The following is a 22,056-nucleotide window of genomic DNA, read 5'->3' as shown; positions in this document are numbered from 1 at the left end:
GCTTTTCCTTGTTTCAAATCTTTTATTATATTAATTATTTGGCTAGGGGGGACTGCTGGCCAACTTCCAATGTTCTCAACTAAAGGGCTGGATGCCATATGGTCGATCGATATGGGTTCCGTTGAGCTTTGAAGGAGGGCACTATAATGAGATATCCACTGAGATGCAGATATACCTGCCTGGTGGTATGAGGGGGTTCCCTACACTCCTCATCGTACCAATTATTACTCTTTGGTCTGTTTTGCCCCCCTCAAAGCGGCTGGTAGCCATTTTACTGTTCCTGAGCAATCCCCCTCTTTCCTAGGCGATCCCCCCTTTCTCCTGGCCCCAGTGAGCCATGGTAGTGAGAAAGGTGGAAGGGAAGACCGGCTCGGTTGGGATTCTTTTGGCTCGGTTCGGGGTCTGGTTTGGTCTGTGGGCTACACCAAACCAAACTGCCCTTGTTAGGCTTGTGCCCATCCCTATCTATTAGTATGTTCCAAGCAAACGGGTAGAAAAAGTTATTAAAATAAAATTATTGAGCATATAGAAGTTGGCTTACTGGAGAATCAACATAGCCTCTACAAAGAAAAATCCTCTGTCACAAACTATTCAGAGTTATTTGAGAAAATGGACAATTAAACAGTGATCTCATAGACATTATATACTTGGACTTTCAAAAGGAAAGAAGATATATAAATAATTGAAACAAACAAACAAGTGTTGATCAGTGGAGTTGTAAGATAGGTGTAGGATCCACTCCAGGTTAGTGAGCAACAACATGGCAAATGAGATTCAACATACATCAAGTGTAAAGTGATGCCTAATAGGGTAAAATATTCTAAACTCACATGCATTCTAGTGGGGTCTCAACTAGCAGCATTTAATCAGGAAAGAAATCTTGAGATTATGGTGGATAGGTCAATGAAAATGTTAACTCAGTGTACCGCAGTTGTGAAAATGACAAATTCTGTACAATGGCCATTTTATTTTTCATATATTTTTAATAATCTCTCACATAGATCTGTGAGGGAGGGCTACAAAGTCTGGGTCTTTTCAGTTTTAAAAAATGAGATCGAAGAGACAATGCTTTTTTTTATACTGGGGGAATTTTCCCCCCCCCCCCATATATTTTTGTTAAGATTTCAGTTTTATTTCGGGAGTCCCCCAAGTTTGCAGAAAAATCTGTGGCCCCAAGCTGCGAATTTCGATATCCACAGACGGGGCCCAGACTTCTTTATTAGAATTTTAAAAAAAATCTTGGATAATGTCCATCAATGGCTGTTTGTGATGATGCCTGAATTGGACCTCCATGTTTGGAGGCAGTATAACCCTGAATACTAGTTGCTGGGAGGCAGCAGCAATGAAACTTTTAGGCCACTCTGTCCCTGCCAGAGGTTGATTCGGGGGGGATCGCTGTTCCCCTGGGTGAGGTGCGGGGGACGGGGCACACGATGAAGCCCCGCCCCCTGCTTCTGGCTGCCCCGCTTCCGGCCCTCATTCAGCCAGGAGGAGGCAGGAGAAGAGGGAGGGTAAGTTGCTTCCTCCCTGCCTCTCCCCACCCCTGCCTGCCTGGGGCCAGGGAGGGCCTTGGCGGGGCTTCCTCGCACTCCCGCCGGCCTTGCAGGTCCACCGCCGGGCCCCTGATGGGGTGTGGCAGTGGAGCCGCAAGGCCGCCGCTGGCGGCCGGGACCGTTGGGGCGGGGGGGCTTGGCAGGACTTCTCCGCGCTCCTGACGGCCTTGCAGCTCCACCGTCGAGCTCGACGGGAGCTCGGCGAGAGCTGAAACCAGGGCGGCCGCCAGAATTGTTGGGGGGAGGGAGTGAAAACCAAGTATAAATGCCTGGATTTTCTGTGTATTTTCCGTAGCAATGTGGTCATCTGCCCCCATGCTTGGTTTATAGCTGTTTTGGTTTATAGTTGGTCTTGGTTTATAGCTGTTTTTTCTCTCTGGAATTGCCTACCAATGTTCCCTCTAAGATGTGGAGTCTTGTGAGTAAAATTTCTACTTTGTGAGCCATCAGCATTAAAGCTGTGAGCGAGTGATTTGGCTACTGCATCAGTTAGTGCCTCTGGAGCCCTCCTTCCTGAGTGAAGAGAAAAATATGTGAGCCAGAAGCTTAAAAGCAGTGAGCTAGCTCACACTAACTCAGCTTAGAGGGAATACTCCTGGTAACTGGAATGTGAATAGCTACATATTTTGTACTTCATCTATTACCAAACAGCTTTCCTTTTTGGCAATCTGTTACTAGGTCTTCACTGATGTGCTTGTTGTTGCTTTTCTCTCAACAAACCAGTTACTGAAAATAGATAAAATTGTGTTGAACTTCTATCCTTTTTACCTGACATGGGTGGTTTGCTTGTTTTCCCCCACATGTGCCATCAGATAGGCTCGCCAGCTCTGAGTTGGCAATACCTTGGAGATTTTGGGGGTGGAGCCTGAGTGGTGGGTTTAGATTCAGAGGAATTAGCTGTGTTGGTCTGTTGGTGCAAAATAGTCCAAGAGTTCAAATAGCACCTTTAAGACTAACCTTTAAGACTGAGTCGTGGGTGTGGCCTTATGACACACTTCCGGTGATGTCAGGGGGTGTGGCATATGCTAATGAGCTATGCTAATGAGTTCCCCTAGCTCTTTTTCTACAAAACGACCCCTGGTCCCTGCTATGGGCCTTATAGGGCATCTGGCTGGCTACAGCAGGAAACAGAATGCTGGACTATATGAGCCATTCACTCGTCTGATTAAGGATGGCTCTTCATATGTTCATAGATGAAATGATCTGAAGCTATTCTAATATAAACTGACCAACTAGTAAGATGAATAAAAGATAGGATCATAAAGATGTAAAGGGGTTAATGAACAAATATTTCACAAGTCATGGCTGTTGAGTCATATCCATATGCATATACTCAATCAAGAGAGTGGAATAATCATGTCATATATAATATACATTTAAAGTTACAACTTCTTACTTCAGTAGCAACAGTGGGTCCAAAGCAGTGTTCCCTCTAAGCTGAGTTAGTGTAAGCTAGCTCACAGTTTTTTAGCCTCCGGCTCACAGATTTTTCTCTTAGCTCAGGAAGGATGGCTCCCGAGCAGACTAATTTATGCAGGAGCCATATTGCTCACTCACAGCTTTAATGCCAGTAGCTCACAAAGTAGAATTTCTGCTCACAAGACTCCACAGCTTAGAGGGAACATTGGAAGTACAGTTAATTTGCACCAAAGAGCTAGTGAGTACTTCCGTGTTCTGCAGCCATCTACAGGCAGTTTGAACATAGTAAACTAAGGAGCTGTTCTTAACTTACCTTTACTCATGTACTCCGTGACTATGTAGATGGGTTCTTCAGACACCACAGCATAAAGCTGGACAAGTTTGTCATGCTTCAGCTTTTTCATAATCTGAGCCTCCTCAAGGAATGATTCCGGAGACATTGTACCGGGTTTCAATGTCTTTATTGCCACCTTAGTATTTCCATTCCAAGTACCTACAACAGAAACCACAGATACAGTCAGATGAAACATCCCATGAACAATGCTTGCATGATGTAAATATAAAAGTACCCGAGTAATAAAGAGCAGTAAATGAGACATTAATTAGTGAGTACTACTGATACTGTACAATTTTAGTCAGTCTCTTTAAACAAGATTCATTCACTGTGGTGGCTACAGTGTTGAGCACAGATGTAGCATGTATTACTTCAAATGATATTTATATGCCATCATTACTAAGAGCATCCAGTTTCTGAGGAAATTATCAGCTGAATAATTTAGCTAAGTTATGTTGATTGATGGTTCAGTGCTAAAATTAGTTGATTTTACTTGAGACAATTCATCAGAAGAGACTGTGGCTTGGATCCTGTGAACTATTTTCCTCTTGCACTAGCACTTCTATTTGTGCAAGGGTTTGTTGAAAACCACAGATCTTTCAGAAACTTAAGTGCTAGTGCAAGAGGAAGTGAACTCTGTAGCAGAGGCTGTCTAAAACGCATGGAACTTGTTCATAGGATCCCTGCCGGCCAACTAATTGTTGGTGCATTGGGGGCCCTCATTGGAGGGATGGCAACCCTATATATTGTTAAAGCAGCAGCACTTGAATTCATTCAGAAAAAAAGGTTGCTTAGATATTTTATCTAAGAGTGCCTGATCACCCAAGTACTACACACAGTAGGTATTGTTTTGCCCTCACTGCAATAATACCTCCTAGCGCAGTGATTTACTTTTCCTCACAGAGGGTTACTAAAGCCATTCACATACACGTGATAAAAAGATGAAACTGGAGATAACTGTTTAAATGTTTTAGTATTAATTATATATTTTTCACATTTAGTTTATATACTACCTTTATTCAATTGAACTTGTAGTGGTATAAATATCTTTCCCAGGCACTCTACTATTCAGGCACTTATTATAACTCTCCCAAAAGAAATTTGTCTGTCCCCTTCTACTAACATCTTCTGCCAGCGGGTGAAGATTTTTTTGTGTTGTTTGACATTCTCTCAGTTATCCCTCCTTTCCCCCCATTTTTAAAATTGGTGTTTTTATGTTTTTGTACATGTATTTTAGCTTTGGTTTTGTTTTAATGATGTGATTTTGTTCGTTTAAACTTTTTTAAATCTGTAAGCTGCCTTAGTGACCCTGATGAAGGTAGAAAGATGAGAGATAAATAAAATTAAGTAATATAAAAATACCGTGGGTTCTGGGTAAACCTGGTATCTGGGGCAAGTTTTGTACACCCCCGTGGTCCAAATTATGTGCCATTTACTTAGTTCCATAAAACATAATGGGAACCAAAGACACCAGCCTTTATCTGCCCAGTCCCACCCATTCTCAGACTAACTCATGTGATGAAACTTAGGAACTCACCTATGTCATTGCTCTCACTTTATTTTTTAATATATATATTGCACAGCTAACTGCGCTGATAGAATAATAGGTTGGATCCAAAATGTGCAAATGGAAGGAACTTCATCTGGGAAGGGATACTATGATTTCTGTGGATTTTCCACTCAAACTGCACTCCTACTTGCTGTAAGCCTGGACCTGTGCAAACAGCTTTTTGAGTGATGTTGGGAGCTTCCAAAGACAGGGGGGAAGACGTGGAAAAGCTCAGTTCCCTATATCCAATCCCACACTTTGCAAAACCAGTGAAGAAGTGTTTGCAGTGCAGCACTGATGCAACACTTTTCATGGCTTAAACCCAAGCAATTCTGGACTTGTCTTGCACTGCAAATCAAGAGACTCGGCCATTATTGACTTAAATTTTTTAGACTTAAATTTTTGAAACTGACTTTTCATGACCTTTGCAATTATTCATCCCAAAGAAAACAGTTTTCACTGCCTTACCACACCACACTTCAGCGAAACAGCCCTGACCCAGCTTCGTTTCCAGAAACAATGAATCCCGTGCAACTTCCCATGCATCCTTAGCCAATCCGACAGTTTGTGGAGTGTAATTCGATGCAATCACAGTTAAGTTAAAACATAAACCATCAGCTTTCTCTACAGGAAAGGAAATTAATAAATGAAATACTTATGATCTAGGTAGCTATGCATGCACTAAGAAAGATGGAAGATGATATATCATTCAGTGCCCACACTAAGTTAATTAGCATGCCTTTATTAAACCTCTGTATATCTGATTAGAATGTATGAAGCTTGATTTGGTAAGATGAAAGTAGCTTGTCAAACCTGACATCTACAGTCAGGGACATACAGTATCAGCTTCCTTCAAAAAATAATAAATTACTCAGTACTTTGAATGAAAGCTTTTTTAAAGCCAAGAACATGTTATACTAAATCACTGAAGACATTTGCTTTCTTGATATTTTTTTATTATGATTCATTTTGCTTCCACATTCCATCTTCCATCTTGTCTCCATATCTGAGAGCCTATTTAAAAATAGTAATATTAGCTCTGCATACCCATCCATACTTCCCCAAACTGCCCATTTCCCAGTCTCTTGATCAACTGTAGTGATTCTCGTGGAATTTCCCAGACATCTTTGGTTTTGACAGACAGATCAGTAAGCCTTGGCATTCCTTTATGACAAGGGACTACTAAGCGGCAGCAAAGACCTGCAGCTCTCTCTGATGAAGCAGAAGTGAAGCCAAGGGGAAAGAAAAGAGTAACAAACATGAAAAACACAGCAAGCAAGAAAACAGTGCTAGTAAACAAGTTTCATTACCTGTTAGTAGCATTTGAAACAAAAGCTTGAGGATAAATATACAGCACACTTAAAACATTTGATTGAAAATATACAGAGGTATTTTAAACACTACTGGGAACAGTGATTGTCTGAGGATGTCATATAAGTGCAGAGAAGGCAGAAGGGTCTGTCAACCACAGTTGCTCACCAGCTCTTATAAAAATTGTATGTGGCAGAAGGGCCTATGGAAGGAAGGCTAGAAGCAGCAGCAGCAGTTCAGGAAAGGAAGATAGAGGGGCCCTAAGGAGGCAACAACCCAAGCAGGAACCTAGATAAAAAGTGGTGGAGGAGGGAGTCATGCAGAGATATAAAGGGAACTGGGGAATGCCAGAAGGAGGAGTCAGAGGAGCAATGTGCATAGCCAGGAGTGAAGAGGAGAGGAAGATATAAGTTCAAATACAGCAGTGGCCAGTGAAGTGGTGTAGAAAGCAACAAACAATTGCTGCGGAACACTAACTGAGAGGGAAAAGACTTTTGTAAGTTTACTGATCTAGAATGGGGTGAATTTTACCCAGTCCTGCCACTCTACTGAGCAAAGTCTGAAACCTCCCTCCAGCCTAAGGAGCCTTCCTGCAACTTTTGGTTCTTCCACTGGAGGAAGGCTTCTTGGAGAATGGATGGATCCACTCCATGAACTACATTCTCCATAAATAGCTTACAGTAAAACCAAAGAATGTAAAAGTACATTTTAAAATCAGTAAAATCAATAATATCAATAACATGTTAGAACAATATAGCAGCATGAAGAACAGTAAATGATTTAACAAGGTTCCTCAAAACAATTTCATGAAGATTGATGACGCAGCTAAGTCAGGAATTGGCTCATGCAAACACTATTCAGATGCCCTGCTGATAAATGGCTGGCAGTGCTCTGTCTGGAAGTTGGATAATGTTGTCACTGGCCCATGGCCACGCATGTCACTGCTGGCTATTTATCAGCAGTGTATCTGCACCATGCTGTGAAAACTGCACCTGCTTTGGCTGCTTCTAACAGATGGTAGCTGATAAGGATGCAGGGCTCTCTCCTTCTCAATTGTTGCTCAGCAGCATCCATTTCCATCCCACTTCATTGGCTACTGCTATTCACATTTTGATTTGAAATAGCTAGTCAAGTCCGTGGCTGCAGACCTACAGTCTTTCATCATACATAAACAAATGCCTCTTTAGCAACAGTTTTCCCCACTAGCTGTAAAATCTCCCATGGATTAATATTCTGTCACTGCACCAATAGAACAACCAAGACAAGAAGTAAAAAATTATTAGTACATAAGAAGCAGAAAGTGGATTAAGTAGAGTTCAGAAGCAAGTAAGAGTGCTTAGTCTTGCAATAAAATAGAGAGTTATATGCAGTATTAATTATAAAATAGGCAAGGCATAAATTACAAGTAGTCTTCAGAATTTACAAAGTTACACAGAAAATAAACAATGCAGGATAATGTTTACCATGATTTTTAAAAAACATTCAACATTCTTGGTTGTAGACATGTTACCCCAGAATAAATGTTTAAAAATGTATTAACATTTCTTGAAACAAATAACAGAAGATCCTTTTAGAACCCCCCCTCTGTGTTCAAACATACACACACACACAAACACTCTAAAATATATGTTTTTTAAAAGTATCAAATAAATTATACAGATGATTTTTTGATGATTTCATAGCTAGGAATGCTATAAAGCAAATCACATACGATCTCTCTAAAGTGAAAATACATGGAAAAAATGGTATATTTCCACTAGGGTTGCCAAATTACTTTTCACCAGGAGCAGGGGGCTCCCGGCTGGTGTCCTCTTTGTGCGCGCGCGCATAGCGCGCGCCGTGTGTGCGTCATCCAGAAGTGACGTCACATGCTGGGGGCAGGGCCACACCATTTGAGGAGACAACAGAGAGTTTTCACCTCAAATGGCGTGGCCCCGCCCCCAGCGTGTGACGTCACTTCTGGATGACGCACACGCGGGGGTGGGGTTTCCCCCGGGCCCCGATTCCGTGGGAGCTGGAATCAGAGCTCGAAAGCGGGGGGAATTCCGCCCCCAGGGGCATTTGGCAGCCCTAATTTCCACCAATTTTACCAACTAATCCCCTTTATAAATTGATATATTAAAAAAGCAGCCTTAATGTAGTACTGAACAAGTAACAGAAATTTGTTACGCCTATGGGAGGAAATCACTCCAAGTAATGGAATATTGTCAATATTCCATATCAATAACAATCCACAACACCTTTATGCATTCCTGTCATGATCTGGGCTGTGCCACCAGAGGCCTACTAGGCCCAGGGAGCCTGGCTAGCAGTAGGTGAGGCTGGGCCTACAACTCCCAGAAGCCCCTGAGAGGTTTTGGATCAAAATTGACCAATAGGAAAAGAGGAGGGCTTAGAATAAAAGATCTGGAACAGCAGGAAAAGCTGTTCTTCTTCCCAGGGGACAGAGCCAGAAGGGACTGAGGCTGCTGTAGGGAAGAGACCATCATCCTGAGGGAAGGGTGAGTAGTCTAGTGCCACATGGAATAGTGACCCAGGAACAGTATATATTTAGACGCGTTAGGGCATTTGATTTCTTTTCTTTTCACCCACTTACTGTTATATTTCTGCACCTTGTTTGTTTGACCGCTTATAAAATAAACTATTTTTATTGTTCACTCTGCCTGGTCCTCACGCCTATTATTCAGCCAAAAGGGAGGTCTAAAGACCTGGGAAGGTGCTCTGGGCCTTCTCAGAGGAGCCTGGAACCAGAGTGGTGGCAGCGTCAGGTGACCCCCCACCTGAGCCATGACAATTCCTAAGCATTGAACAAGGACGGTATTTAAAGGACATATTTTATCCTAATACTACCTTAGTAGTTCATAATGCCGCATTTCCATTCACATAAAACCACAGATTTGGCAAAAAATGGATTTTAATAAAACATGTAGGCTTTAGAAGCTCTGGAAGTCCAGTACAGCATCTTTATTGCAATTCAAGGGAAAACTCTTCATATGTTACTAGTTTTCCTCTATCAGATGTTAGAAGCAGCAAGCAATAAGTAGGAATGACAGCTTTCAGTATAATACATTTGTGTTTTGTAGGGGATAATGTGAATAGTTTGTAGAACACCTTTGCTATATAATGAACACAATTACTGTATACTACTCTGAAGCCTATCTTTGGGTGAAATGTAAGGGGCAAACATTGCATTTCCCATTCCTTGATCATAGTAGCCACATCAGAGCTGACAAGTGCAGCTTCTCATCGAACAAGCAATTACTTTTAAGTTGGTAGGAAAGAGCTCAAATAGAATCAAGATATACGAAAGATGTCTATGGGCTTTTACCCTAAAATAACAGAATTAGATAAGATTTTGTTGTGTAACGATAAGAAATTGATTAAAAAATATATGTGACAATGTTAGAAGAAGAAACACAAGACGAAATAGTTAAAACCTGTATGATTAAATGGGCACAAAATTTGGGTCATAATATTGAACTAGACCAATGGTCTCTAGAATATGGAAAACGAATACAAAGATAACTAAAGCAATTTTATATAAAGAAATTTTTTTTTTGTCTTTTAATTTTTTTATTTTCTAATCTACAAAACTACAGGATCAGGGTAATGGAAGAGCCTAAAAGAAAATATTTATAAAATGTTTTATGGATGGTATATGACCCCTGATAAATTAGCAAAAATGTATCCTGAATTATCAAATGAATGTTGTAAATGTAAAAAAAAAAGTTGGTTCCTTTTTCCATATGTGGTGGACGTGTGATAGAACTACAACATACTGGTCTTGGATCCATGATTTATTACAAAAAACGTTTAAAAACACTGTACCATATGACCCTGAAGTGTTTTTACTGAATATTGTATAGAGGGCAAGATTTATATCTTATTATACATGTTGTGACTACCACAAGAATACTGTTAGAGGCTTTCTATTCTGTTTCTTTTGTCTTTTTTCCATTTTTCTGTAGTATCTATGAAACCAATAAAATCTGTGTTTTTTTAAAAAAAATAATACTGTATGCTAAACATTGGAGAAGAAACTAAGTCCCTTCAAAATAAGAATTTATAAACAAAATTTATGAAACAGCAGAGATGGATAATCTAAGTTCAATTTTGAGAGGACAAGATGGAATGGGTTTTGAAAAAACATGGTCCAATTTTTATAAATGGACTGAAGAAAATCATGTCTGATTTCCACAGGCATACAACCAAAATGGAACAATAAACTACATGCTTTATTGTATGCAAAGATCTCTATATATAAACTCTAAGGTGTGAAAAAGGTGTGAAAAAGTAAAAAATAATAATTGGTTAATGTATGAGGTTAAGAGGTTAAGAACTAGATATAAGAAGAATGTATACTACTATATGTTTGTCTTTTATAAAATAAAAATTTATATGGGAAAAAAGAGCAGCTTCTCATCCACTTCTCCTTTCCATAATCTTTGAACTACCCTTGCTATGAGGTGACCCCTTCCCTGTTCATGAAAGTGGTAGTAGCACTGGAGATGCTTTTGGAGGAGAGGAGGTAAAAAAGGGCAAGCTCAGAGAGCTGCCACAACTACCAGAATGGTAGATAGAAAGCTTTGCTCCTATTATCTCAATCTTCATATGACCAGTGGTAATGGAGGTTTTAAGGATAGGTCTCTGGAAATGCCTTTTACAGGTAAGATTTAGTGGTGACACTGAAGGTTTTCAGTCCTAGCCGCACTGAACATGAGCTAGAATGTGAGCATGCATGCACATACATAGAAACATGCTTGAAGTTCATTTTTAAAATGAGATGGAAATGCCCTCCTCCTTTCTCATATAAGTATGTAAAGGTAAAGGTAAAGGTTCCCTTGCTCGAAAGCCAGTCGAGTCCGACTCTAGGGTTGCGGTGCTCATCTCCGTTTCAAAGCCGAAGAGCCAGCGCTGTCTGAAGACATTTCCGTGGTCATGTGGCCGGCATGACTAAACACCAAGGCGCACGGAACGCTGTTAACTTCCCACCGAAGTGGTACCTATTTATCTACTTGCAATTTCTTGCTTTCGAACGGCTAGGTTGGCAGGAGCTGGAACTAGAGACGGGAGCTCACTCCGTCATGCGGCACACTCGGGGCTCGAACTGCTGAACTACCGACCTTCCACAGCCTGCAGTTCAGCGTCTTAACCACTTGAGCCACCGCAGCTCCATATATAAGTATGTAGGGGTGTGCAAAAAAAAAAAAAAAGATTCCTGATTTGGATCTATTGGACCAGAAAAATATCAGCATTCCTGAATATTCCTGAATATCAGTATTGGTATTGTATTGGTATTCAGGTGAATATTTGAGAAACTTGAATTTAATGGGCTCAGGTCACAAATAGTGCCAGATCAGCCTTTTACCATCTGCAGCTGGACAGGCAGCTGGTTCCCTATCTCTCCTCTTGAGACTTGGTTACGGTGATACACACAATGGTCACCTTCAGACTGGATTGTTGCAATTTGCTCTGTACAGGGCTGCCCTTGAACCTGATCTGGAAACTTCAGTTGGTGCAAAATTCAGCAGCTCACCTCCTGTGCAGGGGCCCATACAGCCACTGCTTTGCCAATTGCATTGGTTACCAATTGTATACTGGATTCAAGGTTATGGTACTAGCCTTTAAGGCCCTATGAGGTCAGGGTCCAACATATCTGCAGGACTGTCTCTCCCAATATGTTCCCTGAAGAACTTTACACTAGGCTGAACATCTACTGGCAATCCCCGGCTCAAAAGATATCTGCCTAACCTCGGCCAGAGCTTTTCAGCTCTGGCCCCAGCCTGGTGGAACATGCTCACAGTTGAGCTTAGAGCCCTACGAGACTTATTACAATTCCACAGGGCCTGTAAAATGGAACTGTTCCACCAGGTGTTTGATTGAGGAGGCGGGTGCCTCAATACATCTGGTCTCCCCTGCTCTAACCAGCCCCCCCTATCCAGCCAAGCGAATTATGATACCAACTTGTATTATTGGTTGGCGGCCGGGCCCAATTATTATCCTGATGGCTTGTTTGGAGTCACACATAGTTATATCCCTTGGGTTCATACGTTACCATCTCTCTATTGTGCAGTTTAACTGGGGTTTTAAGATTTTAATTAAATTATTTGAAATTGTTTTTACATGTTTTGATATTGCATTGTAGCGGCCCCCCCAAAACCTGCTTGTGGCGGAGGGTGAGATGAAAATCGCAAGCATAAATACATAAACATTTATTCACCTCCATTATATGGAGAATTTCACTCACCAACTTGTGTCTCCACAGCGATGCAACTCAGTGAGCAAATTGAAGGCATTTAAAATTTAAATGCCTTCAATATGTGTTCAGCTTACTCGCCAAGTTGTGCCACTGCTGAGCAACTTGGTGAGTGAACTGAAAGCATTTAAAGTTTAAATGCTTTCAGTTCACTTGCCAAGCCACCATGGCAGCATGACTCAGCACCACGGTCTCTTTAAATGCGTCTAGCCACGCCTGAATAAAAGCTGAATAATCTTTGCTTTTATTTGGAAGTGTCTATTTCAGTAGCCAAATCAGATTGTCTAATCTGTATTTGGCTGACTAAATACCTGAAAAATACCAATAGGGTATTTGTTGGGTATTTATTTGGCTCGATATATACCAAGCGCATATCCCTATATGTACGTGGTGACCCTGCTAAGCATCAAGACAAACAATAAACATTTCTTTAATTATATTTGGAGCAGGATACCTCCCAAAGAGGCAGTTGGGCCTTTAGAGGATAAAATAAAATGATAGCTAAAGGAAGATGCGGAGAAGGCAGAAAAGCTAAACAAATTCTTCACATTTGTGTTCACTGTGGAAAGTGTGGGGCATGTACTATGGTTGCCAACTCTGTGTTAGGAAACTAATGAAGATTTGGAGGTGGAGCCTCAGTGAGGTATAATACCATAGAGTCCACCCTTTAAAACAGCCGTTTTCTCCAGGAGAACTGATCTGTGAAGTCTGGAGAAGAGCTGTAATTTCAGATGTCCAGCACTCACCTGGAGGTTTGCAATCCTATCTGACAGCAAATTCAACAGGCATTACAATTCTACAAACATTTGAAAAAAGGCTCTATATCTTTCATCAATTTTAACAGCATTTGCTATTCCCTCAAATAATCAAAAATAGCAATTTTGACAGAAAAGCGAGGGACTCAACAAGCTATTTAAAATCTGAAAGCCAAAATCAAGATGATGCTGTGGCTGTTTATAATGTGCTGTTCCCAAAATCCATAAGAAGCTCACAGGGCCCTTATTTGGATGGAGTATACAACAGGAGGAAAAATGGCTCATAAACCCTCATACAGTTCTGCAAACAAAACTGTTCTTCCTCTCTGGTAACATTTGTGACTGTGGAAAGAAAAAAGGGTTTGCAGAATGTATTTCTTTTTCTTATTAGGTTGTATAAATCTTAACACTTAAAAAGTCTTTTTATGCTTTGATCATTACTGTTTCTATAGCTTTCTGTACTGTTTTTAATGGATTAGTCCCAGCATTTCTGTACTGCTAATGGTGGAGTTTTTCTCTGATGCAAGGCTGTGTGAGGCTCCCTGTGCCACTGGAATACTCTGCTTGCATCACAGGAAAGCTCTGCCAGTAGCTGTACAAGAATGCCGGAACCAACCTAGTATTTTTACTACTATTTATCTTTTTTTTTGCTTTATGTATATTTAAAAATCCTTCCTTTATATATTATTCATTCTAATGGACCAACATGTCGGACACTGTGTATATTTTACTGTTTACAGGTTGCCCTAGGCATCCTTTGGAATAGAAAGGCATAGAATAGAAGGGCCAATAAACTCAGAGAACAATACTAAGCTCCTTAACATTTTCTCCTGAAAGGGTTCCATAGATAATATTTTGTATCTTAAAAGAAGTGAGAATATAACAAACACATATTTGCAAAGTTACCTGAATAGTGCTGAACAAGTTGCTGAAGTGTTTCAAATTGTGCCCTTGTTGTAATGTAATATCCACCATTGTCAAGTTTACGAATTTTATAATGTTTCACATGATCTCCTTTCATATCATCCCAGTCGCGAATAGATAACGAATAGGCACCTATTAAACAAGGAAAATAAAAGCTAAACATGACTAGAAACACTTATTATAATTAACAGTAATTAAAACAATAACATTTTATCAGGGGTTGTTTCGTAGAAAAAGAGCTAGGGGAACTCATTAGCATAACTCATTAGCATATGCCACACCCCCTGACATCACCGGAAGTGTGTCATAAGGCCACACCCCGTGACATCACCGGAAGTGTGTAATAAGGTCACACACCCCGCCCCTAATGGTCCCGGCTGCCGCTGCCGGCCTTGCAGCTCCACTGCCGAGCCCCATGAGGTGCCCGGCGGTGGACCTGCAAGGCCGGCGGGAGTGCAAGGAAGCCCCGCGAAGGCCCTCCCTGGCCCCAGGCAGGCAGGGGTGGGGAGAGGCAGGGAGGAAGCAACTTACCCTCCCTCTTCTCCTGCCTCCTCCTGGCTGAATGAGGGCCGGAAGCAGGGGGCGGGGCTTCGTCATGTGCCCCGCCCCTGTACCTCACCCGGGGGAACTGCGATCCCCCGCGATCCCCCCCGAAATGACCTCTGCATTTTATAGTCCAAACAAAAACAGGGTTGTAATTATGAAAAGCTTAATTTAAGACACGGATATGAAAATCACTTCTCCTTTATATTATGCCCCTTCAGGGCTATAGCAAGAAATATGAAAACTGAGCATGAACCCAGGACTTTAGGAATGCTGTTTTCAAAAAGCTCTGAGAAAAACCAGATATAGCTTTAAATCCAAAAGAGAAACTAGCGCAAAAAGAATAAGCGATTCTGAAAGCACAAGCACAAACTATTCCAATCAGAAGCAAAAAATAGGAGACATCTAAAGAACCTGATGTGGCTGCACAAGAAACTCTGATGAACTGAGACCTAAATGTACAGGGAATGACAGGAGGGATATACAACCAAGGACAAATACAGAAGAAGAGTCCAAACCTGCAAAAATGGTATCAGGAAGGCTAAAGCCCAGAAAGCACTCAGGCCTGCAAGGGAAGCTACAAACAACAAGAGCTTCTTGTTAAATTCAAAGCAAGAACAAGGAAGGGGTAGGCCTGATGCTTTGGAGAAGGGGTAAAATCGTTACTGGTAATAGACACAAGGCAAACCAATTAACTCTTTTGAACTGGTTTCTCCTACAAGGGGAATTATGTCCAACCTGAGAAAAGCAGAACACAAAATGAGAGAAGTGACTTGCAGCAAAGCACAGGTAAGGAGATAGAAAACATCTAGAGTCACTACATGAGTTCAAGTCTCCAGGGCTAGCTGAATTGCATTTCAGGGTACTGAAGCAGCCTGCAGATGTTATTTTGGAAACTCTAGTTCTAATTTTTGAGAATTCTTGGGAAAATGAGTGAGGTCATGGAAGACTGGAGACAAGCAAATGTTGCTCCAGTCTTAGAAAAATGAAAACTACAGACTGGTCAGCTTGATTCTGATGCCTGGTAAGAACCTAGACCAGATTATTATTTAGTGGTCTGTGAGCAACTAGAGAAGAAAGCGTTGATTACTAGCAGTCAGCATGAGTTTATCAAGTTAGGTTAGACAATCTTATCTCCTTGTCACATAAAGTAACTTGGTAGACTATGGGAATGCAGTCAGCACAGTACATCTTGATTTCAGCAAAGCATTTGACAAAGTTTCCCATGGTATGCTTCTGAACAAGAAGGTAAACATGGGCTGGATGATTCTACTTTCAGGTGAATTCATATTTGGTTGAGCAACTGTACCAGAGTGATCAGTAACCACTGTATTAAGCTGGTGCAAGGCCTCAAGTGGAGTATTGCAGGGGGTAGGCCCTGTGCTGCTCAATGTTTTTATAAATTACTTTGATGAGAGCATAGAAGGGATGCTTATCAAATCATCAGATAACACAAAGCTGGAAGGGATAGCTAGCACCAAAGGAGACAGAACTGAGATTCAAAGGCCCCGGTCACACGGAAGATTTTGGCCCGGGAGAGGGACGGATCGGGGGTGCAGCAAATGGGCGCGATCTCACCGCAACATCTGGGAAGCGGCACGCACCCGTCGTCTATCTGTTCCTAAACCCAGAAAAGCCGCTGCAAAAAAGAACCTCCTACAGAGGAGGACTTACCTGAAGCACCGCAGCAAGCGTGGCCGTGGGATTGCCGCCACGCCCGTCGTCCGGAGCAATCCAGGCTCCCGGCCGAACTGCGCACGCGCACACATGCGCAGTTCGGCAGCCTCGCTCTCCTTTCAGTAGCTTCCCCCCCGGCATCTGATCGTGCCGGGGAGGAACTGCGTGGCGGCTCAGGGGATCTATGTGATCCCGCCGCCGCATGTTTCTTTTGGTGCGGCTTTAAAAAGCCGCACTTTGGCCGTACTTCCCCACCCCCCATGTGGCAGGGGCCAAAATAATCTTGACAGGCTGGAAATAATAGGTCAAGACAAACACAGTGCATTTCAACAGGGAGAAATATAAACTGTAGACAAAGAAAATGTAAACGAAGGAACAAAAGCACAAGTATGGGATAGGGGATACTTGGCTTGCAGCAGTATATGTGAGAAGAGTACAGGTGTCTTAGTTCAGCACAAGCTAAACATGAGCAAGCAGTGCGATTTCTTTAGGAGAACAAACTAGAGTGTGTCTGGAGTGAAACAACGAGACTCATGAGAGGTCTGGAAACCAAGCCTTATGAGGAAAGGCCTGGGCATGTTTAGCCTGTAGAAGAGATAAATAAGGAGACATGACCACTGTCTTCAAATATCAAAAGGGCTGTCACATAGAAGATGGGAGCAGACTTGTTTTCTCTTGTTCCAGAGAGCAGGATGAGAATGTGTACAAATTACAAGGAAGCATATTTGGGCTAAATATCGAGAGAAACTTCCTAACGGTAAGAGTTATTCAGCAGTGGAGCAGACTGACTTGGGCAGTGGTGGATTCCCCCTCACTAAATATCTTTAAACAGAGGCTGGGTGTCCATCTGTTTCAGATATTATAGTTGCATATTCCTGATCTGAGCAAGGTGTGGGATTAGATTACCCCCAAGAAACTTCCAACTCTATGATTATAAAAGAGGGCTTTACTTGGCTGGAAACTATTCGGTGCAACTTAGATAAACACATGGAGCAGAGGTCCATGAGTGGCTAGCCACAAGGTAAAGGTAAGAACTCTTGGCCTGGGGCAAGTGAAGTTCTGTATTCTTGGTGCTTGAAGGGGGCAACAGTGGGAGGGCTTCTAATGTCCTGGCCCCACTGCTGGACCTCTTGATGGCACTTGATATTTTTGGCCACTGTGTGACACAAGAGTGTTGGACTAGATGGGCCATTGGCCTGATCCAACATCGGCTTCTCTTATGTTCTTATGTTCAGTAGTTGAAGGTCAAAGATAGCACTGCAGAGGCAAATGCTGGATAAAACTAGCTGTAAGTAACAATTTTAGCATGTGCAAAGTTTTTAAAATCAAAAATACTCCTCAATTGCTAGACAGTTCATGGGCCATTTAAATTTCATTACCAGTAATTGCTTCCTCACTACTCATGCAAAATTGTCTTGATAAGAAATCAGAATGCAAGAGTCACACATTTGATTTGACCCCTTCTTCATTTTCAACCTTCCCCTTTCTGAGCACAACAGAATTCTATGCACTCACAGCAAAATTCTGACTAGTCCTGAACTCTGCATTTCCCCCCCCCACTCAGATTGTTAAGGTAGGAATCATACAATCATACCCTCTGCAGAAGTTTTTTTTTTTTTTTGGTATATGGTGATTATTCATCAACAAATTACGCTAGATTCGTTTTTGGTACTTGCAAATTGCATGGAAAAAATAGGTAATCAATGTCTGATTAGGAAGCATTTGATGCTGACTGATCACTCAAAAGCTTATATATGTGTCTGTCTATAAAGCAACTAGAAAACTGGTCATGTTACCTTTGGTGGTTTCACTCTCTCGAATCAGGAAGGTCCCTCGTGGATTGCCAAATGACAGCAGCTGTCTCTCAGCATCCTTTCTTCCAAGCTTGCCAAAGTACCACCTAAACAAAAACAGAATTGGCAAAAATAACATTTTAAGTTGATAGCTTCTAAGAAATCAGAATGAAAGAAGGAATGAGTAGTATTGCTTAATATGTACAGCTTTATAAACAGATTTTTAAAAAGATAATTAATGGGAGTTTATGAAAGCTTTGTGTTCTGAAAATACAATGAAAAATGTATTGTGGAAAGTAAGTGGTACAGACCTTTTTTACTCTTAAAAGAAAGTGTTAAAAAACTATAAAAACAGTAGTAAATACAAATTCCATGCTGCTGTTCTGCTGGTGACAGTTGTCAAAATCTAACTCATGAGTTATATTGAAAAGCCTTAATACAGAAGCATGCAGCTGTTTATCTAACAGACTAATTTCCAGACAGATTACATAACCAGGACCATTGTAAACTAACCATGTTACTTAACCATTTTTATTTATCTATTAACTTCATTTATAGTACACCCTTCTTACTGAAACTCAAACTGAATTACAAAATATAGAAAACTATTCAATCTGCAGCATAAGACAACAGATATGCAACAGGACTAGGGTTATGGAATGAGAAAACAATGCAATACTGTAATCACCACATCTAAAGACGAGTTATTTCTAAGCTTGCCATTATTATGCATTTATTTCTGGTCATTTAGCTTGTGCAAAACGTGGGCAGCCTCAGTTCTATATGGACATACCAGCTCTAATGTAAGGGAAATTTAGACCAGAAAATGTTGCACGTTCCCTAGTTTGACTTGATGGGAATGAGCTTGTTCTCCTTGTTGTTCTATGTTATTCATTTAGTCTCCTTAGAATCAAGGCAGCTAACAAAACAAATAACAAACACATAAAAATAACAGTCCATACAAACAAGATCAAAATAAAACACACAACATAAAGACAGCACAGAGAATAAAGACATAGTTTGATCTGCCCAAACAGTTTAACCTCCACCAAATGCCATCTTTAAATAAAATGGTTTGATACACCTTGCTGCATGCAGAACATAAAGGCACCGTCCGCACCCGCTCTGGTAGGCCATTTCAAAGGACTGGACCTATTCCAGATGGACAATCCTAAGTGAGGAAATCACAAGGAGAAGGCTGTCTGCAGAATACAGCTGGCACATGGGTGTATACCAGGATACTTGATTAATACGTGTGAGGTCCCTAGCCTCTAAAGATAATAACCAGCATTTGGAATTGGGCTCTGAAGCAAACAGGTACCAGAGCAACTGATGCAGCATGGGGGTTACATGTTCCAGGCAGCTGAGCCCAGACAGCAGACTTGCTGTCACGGTTTGTATCAAATGAAGCTTTGTAGATGTCTTCAAAGGCAGCCCCATGCAGAGTAGTCCAATCTGAATAATCATGGCTAGATTGGCAGAATCTAAGTAAGGATCTGCTTATGAACTAAATGTAAGACACTATGAAAGAAACGTCCCTTGTAACAGGGACATACTAATCATCTTCCAAAGGGAAACTTTCTTTCAGAATGATTTTATTAGCCAGGATGGGCAAGGATCCAGTTTTCAAGAAGGGCCCTCACAAACCTAAGCACTCTGTCAATATCAAATCAGGAAGACCAACCTAAAACTATCTACAAAACTCTGACGTTGCCACCAGTATCGTCAGTACATGAGCTACCCTCAGACTGGCATAAAATACTAATACCTAATTATTTATCAATAACGAAAAAAAAGAAACTAATGTGATGTTACATTGTGTGAACAACACCACAACTGTACAAATCCCTTGCACCTTCTTCAAGTACAGAATTAATCAGCCTTCCATAAAATGAAAAGAACATACTCCTCTGCTTGGATGGAGTCAACTGGGGCCACATAATTACTGGGAATGTAACCAGTTTCTCCTGTAGACAAGGAACGAGCTTCCCACCAGTCTCCTTCCCTGCAAAACAAGAGGAGAGAGCATTAAGAGGAGGCAAAAGTCACCCCTATCATTTAAAATGGTTCATAACTTTCAATCACTTCCCATTATTACAGGTTCATTCTGTAGGCTATTAGTAGTACCCTGTCACCACATGTAGCTCAGGATCATGAATTCTGTCAGTGCAAAGCATGTTCTGCTGATACAAGAGCCTGTTGTATTGATGGAACATATCTTCTGTCCACAGAATGTGTAATGATAAGCAGGGGTCTTGTTGTAGAAAAAGAGCTGCCGGAGCTCATTAGCATAACTCATTAGCATAACTTATTTGCATATGCCACGCCCCCTGACATCACCGGAAGTGACAGAAGGCCACACCCCCTGACATCACCGGAAGTGTGTCAGAAGGCCCGGCTACTTACCCTCCTGCTTCATCCTCATTCCCAAACGGAATGAGGATCGAAGCAGAGGGCGGGGTAAAGAAGGGGGCGGGGCTTCACAACGTGACCGCCCCGCCCCCTAGAGGTTCTCTTCCGGAGCTCCGTACCTGAGAGCTCCCCCCCGACTAGAGCCCTGATGATAAGATACAACAACAATAAAATGCATCTTCTGTGAATTAATAGAAAAGAGGAACTCCGGCAGGGGGATGGGGGGGATGTTCCGGGGGTGGGTGGGGATGCCCCAAGCACTCTCCTGCCTGATATAAAGGGCTTCAGCTGATTGGCAGGAACCACATGACCCACTAACCAGTTGGGAGGCCCTTTAAATCTAGCAGGAGGGAGGGAGAGGGGCGGTTACAGGCCACATGCTTGGCTCGCAAAAAGACCTTTTAAAGGGTTTTTTGCGAATGGGGTGGGGTGGTGACATGTGGGACTGGGGGAAATCAGGCCCACACACTGTGGCCCCCACCTCGCTCACAAAAGACCCTTTAAAGGTCTTTTTCCAAGTTGAACGTGTGGCCTGTGACCATCCCTCTCCCTTCCTCCTGCTAGTTGGCAGACCATGTGGTTCCTACTGATCAGCTGAAGCCCTTTAAATCAGGCAGGAGGGGAGGGGGGCTGAGCAGGTGGTTGCTCTTGAGGCGGGGCTTGAGGTGAGGCTTCCCCTGCTGGCCAGCTGGCTGGGGGTGGATTGAAGCCCCCAGAAGTGGGAAAACCCCTGCCTGGACCTGGGGGCTGGCAAACTTAGAACTCAGCAATGACGCAAACTCTGAAGAGCTGATTCTAAGGGTCAGGGGAGCCTCACATACAAAATGCCCCAAAACATGGACGGCAAGATTTCCTCTGCCTCCCTCTTCTGCCAGTAGAGTCTCTTGAGACAGCAGACACTCCACTGGTTGAAGAGGAAGACTGAGATAATTTTGCTCAATACATCATTACTGGAGCCCATTACAGTTTGTCAGTGAGATATACCTAACCCCCATCATCGGTATCACCCAGGAATTGCTGGAGAAAAGGGAAGGAGAGCACTTTTTAATTGCCTATAGGATCCAATCCATATTGTATAAACATAATAAATGCAATAAAAGATAATGAAAATTCTAGAGTATCTTCCCTTTGACTTAGAAATAAGTGGTAGGAGATAGGAAGCAACACGGCATTAGTGGATGTTCCTAGAGTAATATTTTTGTAGAGTATTAAAGTAGAATGAATGGGAAGACAAATGACAAAGATAATATGATATTAAGCCTTGGGTATTAAAGTTGCTTGGTTCCCTTATCTGTTTGTGCTACCTCCAACTGTTATAAGAAGATAAGATAGCTTGGAATAAGGTAGAAAGTAAGGGAATACCTGAATATAAGGTTATTTTAATTTGTTTGGTTATTGTAGAATTATTAATTGAAAAACTCCAGAGCTCACATTTGGATTTGGAAAAGGAGGAGGGGTTTCTACAGACTCAGCAGAGTTCCGAGGAGAAGCAGGAAAGCCTTCAGGGGAGGGTGTTACAGGATACACCGC

The 22,056-nt window shown here is 41.9% G+C and overlaps 1 protein-coding gene across 2 annotated transcripts in view; it reads right to left on the bottom strand.

Annotated features, from left to right (window-relative positions):
* The window catches only part of FYN (FYN proto-oncogene, Src family tyrosine kinase), a 54,518-nt gene that overhangs the window by 21,352 nt on the left and 11,110 nt on the right, over window positions 1-22,056 (bottom strand). The window contains exons 3-7 of one of the 2 annotated variants that reach the window (XM_015420785.1): window positions 20,021-20,119; window positions 18,118-18,221; window positions 14,084-14,233; window positions 5,903-6,067; window positions 3,286-3,465 (exon numbers count right to left, since the gene is read on the bottom strand). In XM_015420785.1, coding sequence (XP_015276271.1) covers window positions 3,286-3,465; window positions 5,903-6,067; window positions 14,084-14,233; window positions 18,118-18,221; window positions 20,021-20,119 — 698 coding nt within the window. Of the gene's footprint in view, window positions 1-3,285; window positions 3,466-5,323; window positions 5,480-5,902; window positions 6,068-14,083; window positions 14,234-18,117; window positions 18,222-20,020; window positions 20,120-22,056 lie in introns of both variants that reach the window. The other variant, XM_015420786.1, reaches the window with a different exon arrangement.

This window comes from Gekko japonicus, unplaced genomic scaffold, assembly GCF_001447785.1.
Source record: "Gekko japonicus isolate JY-2015 unplaced genomic scaffold, Gekko_japonicus_V1.1 scaffold1809, whole genome shotgun sequence".
NCBI lineage: Eukaryota > Metazoa > Chordata > Lepidosauria > Squamata > Gekkonidae > Gekko > Gekko japonicus.
This window is presented reverse-complemented; position numbering and strand designations above follow the sequence as displayed.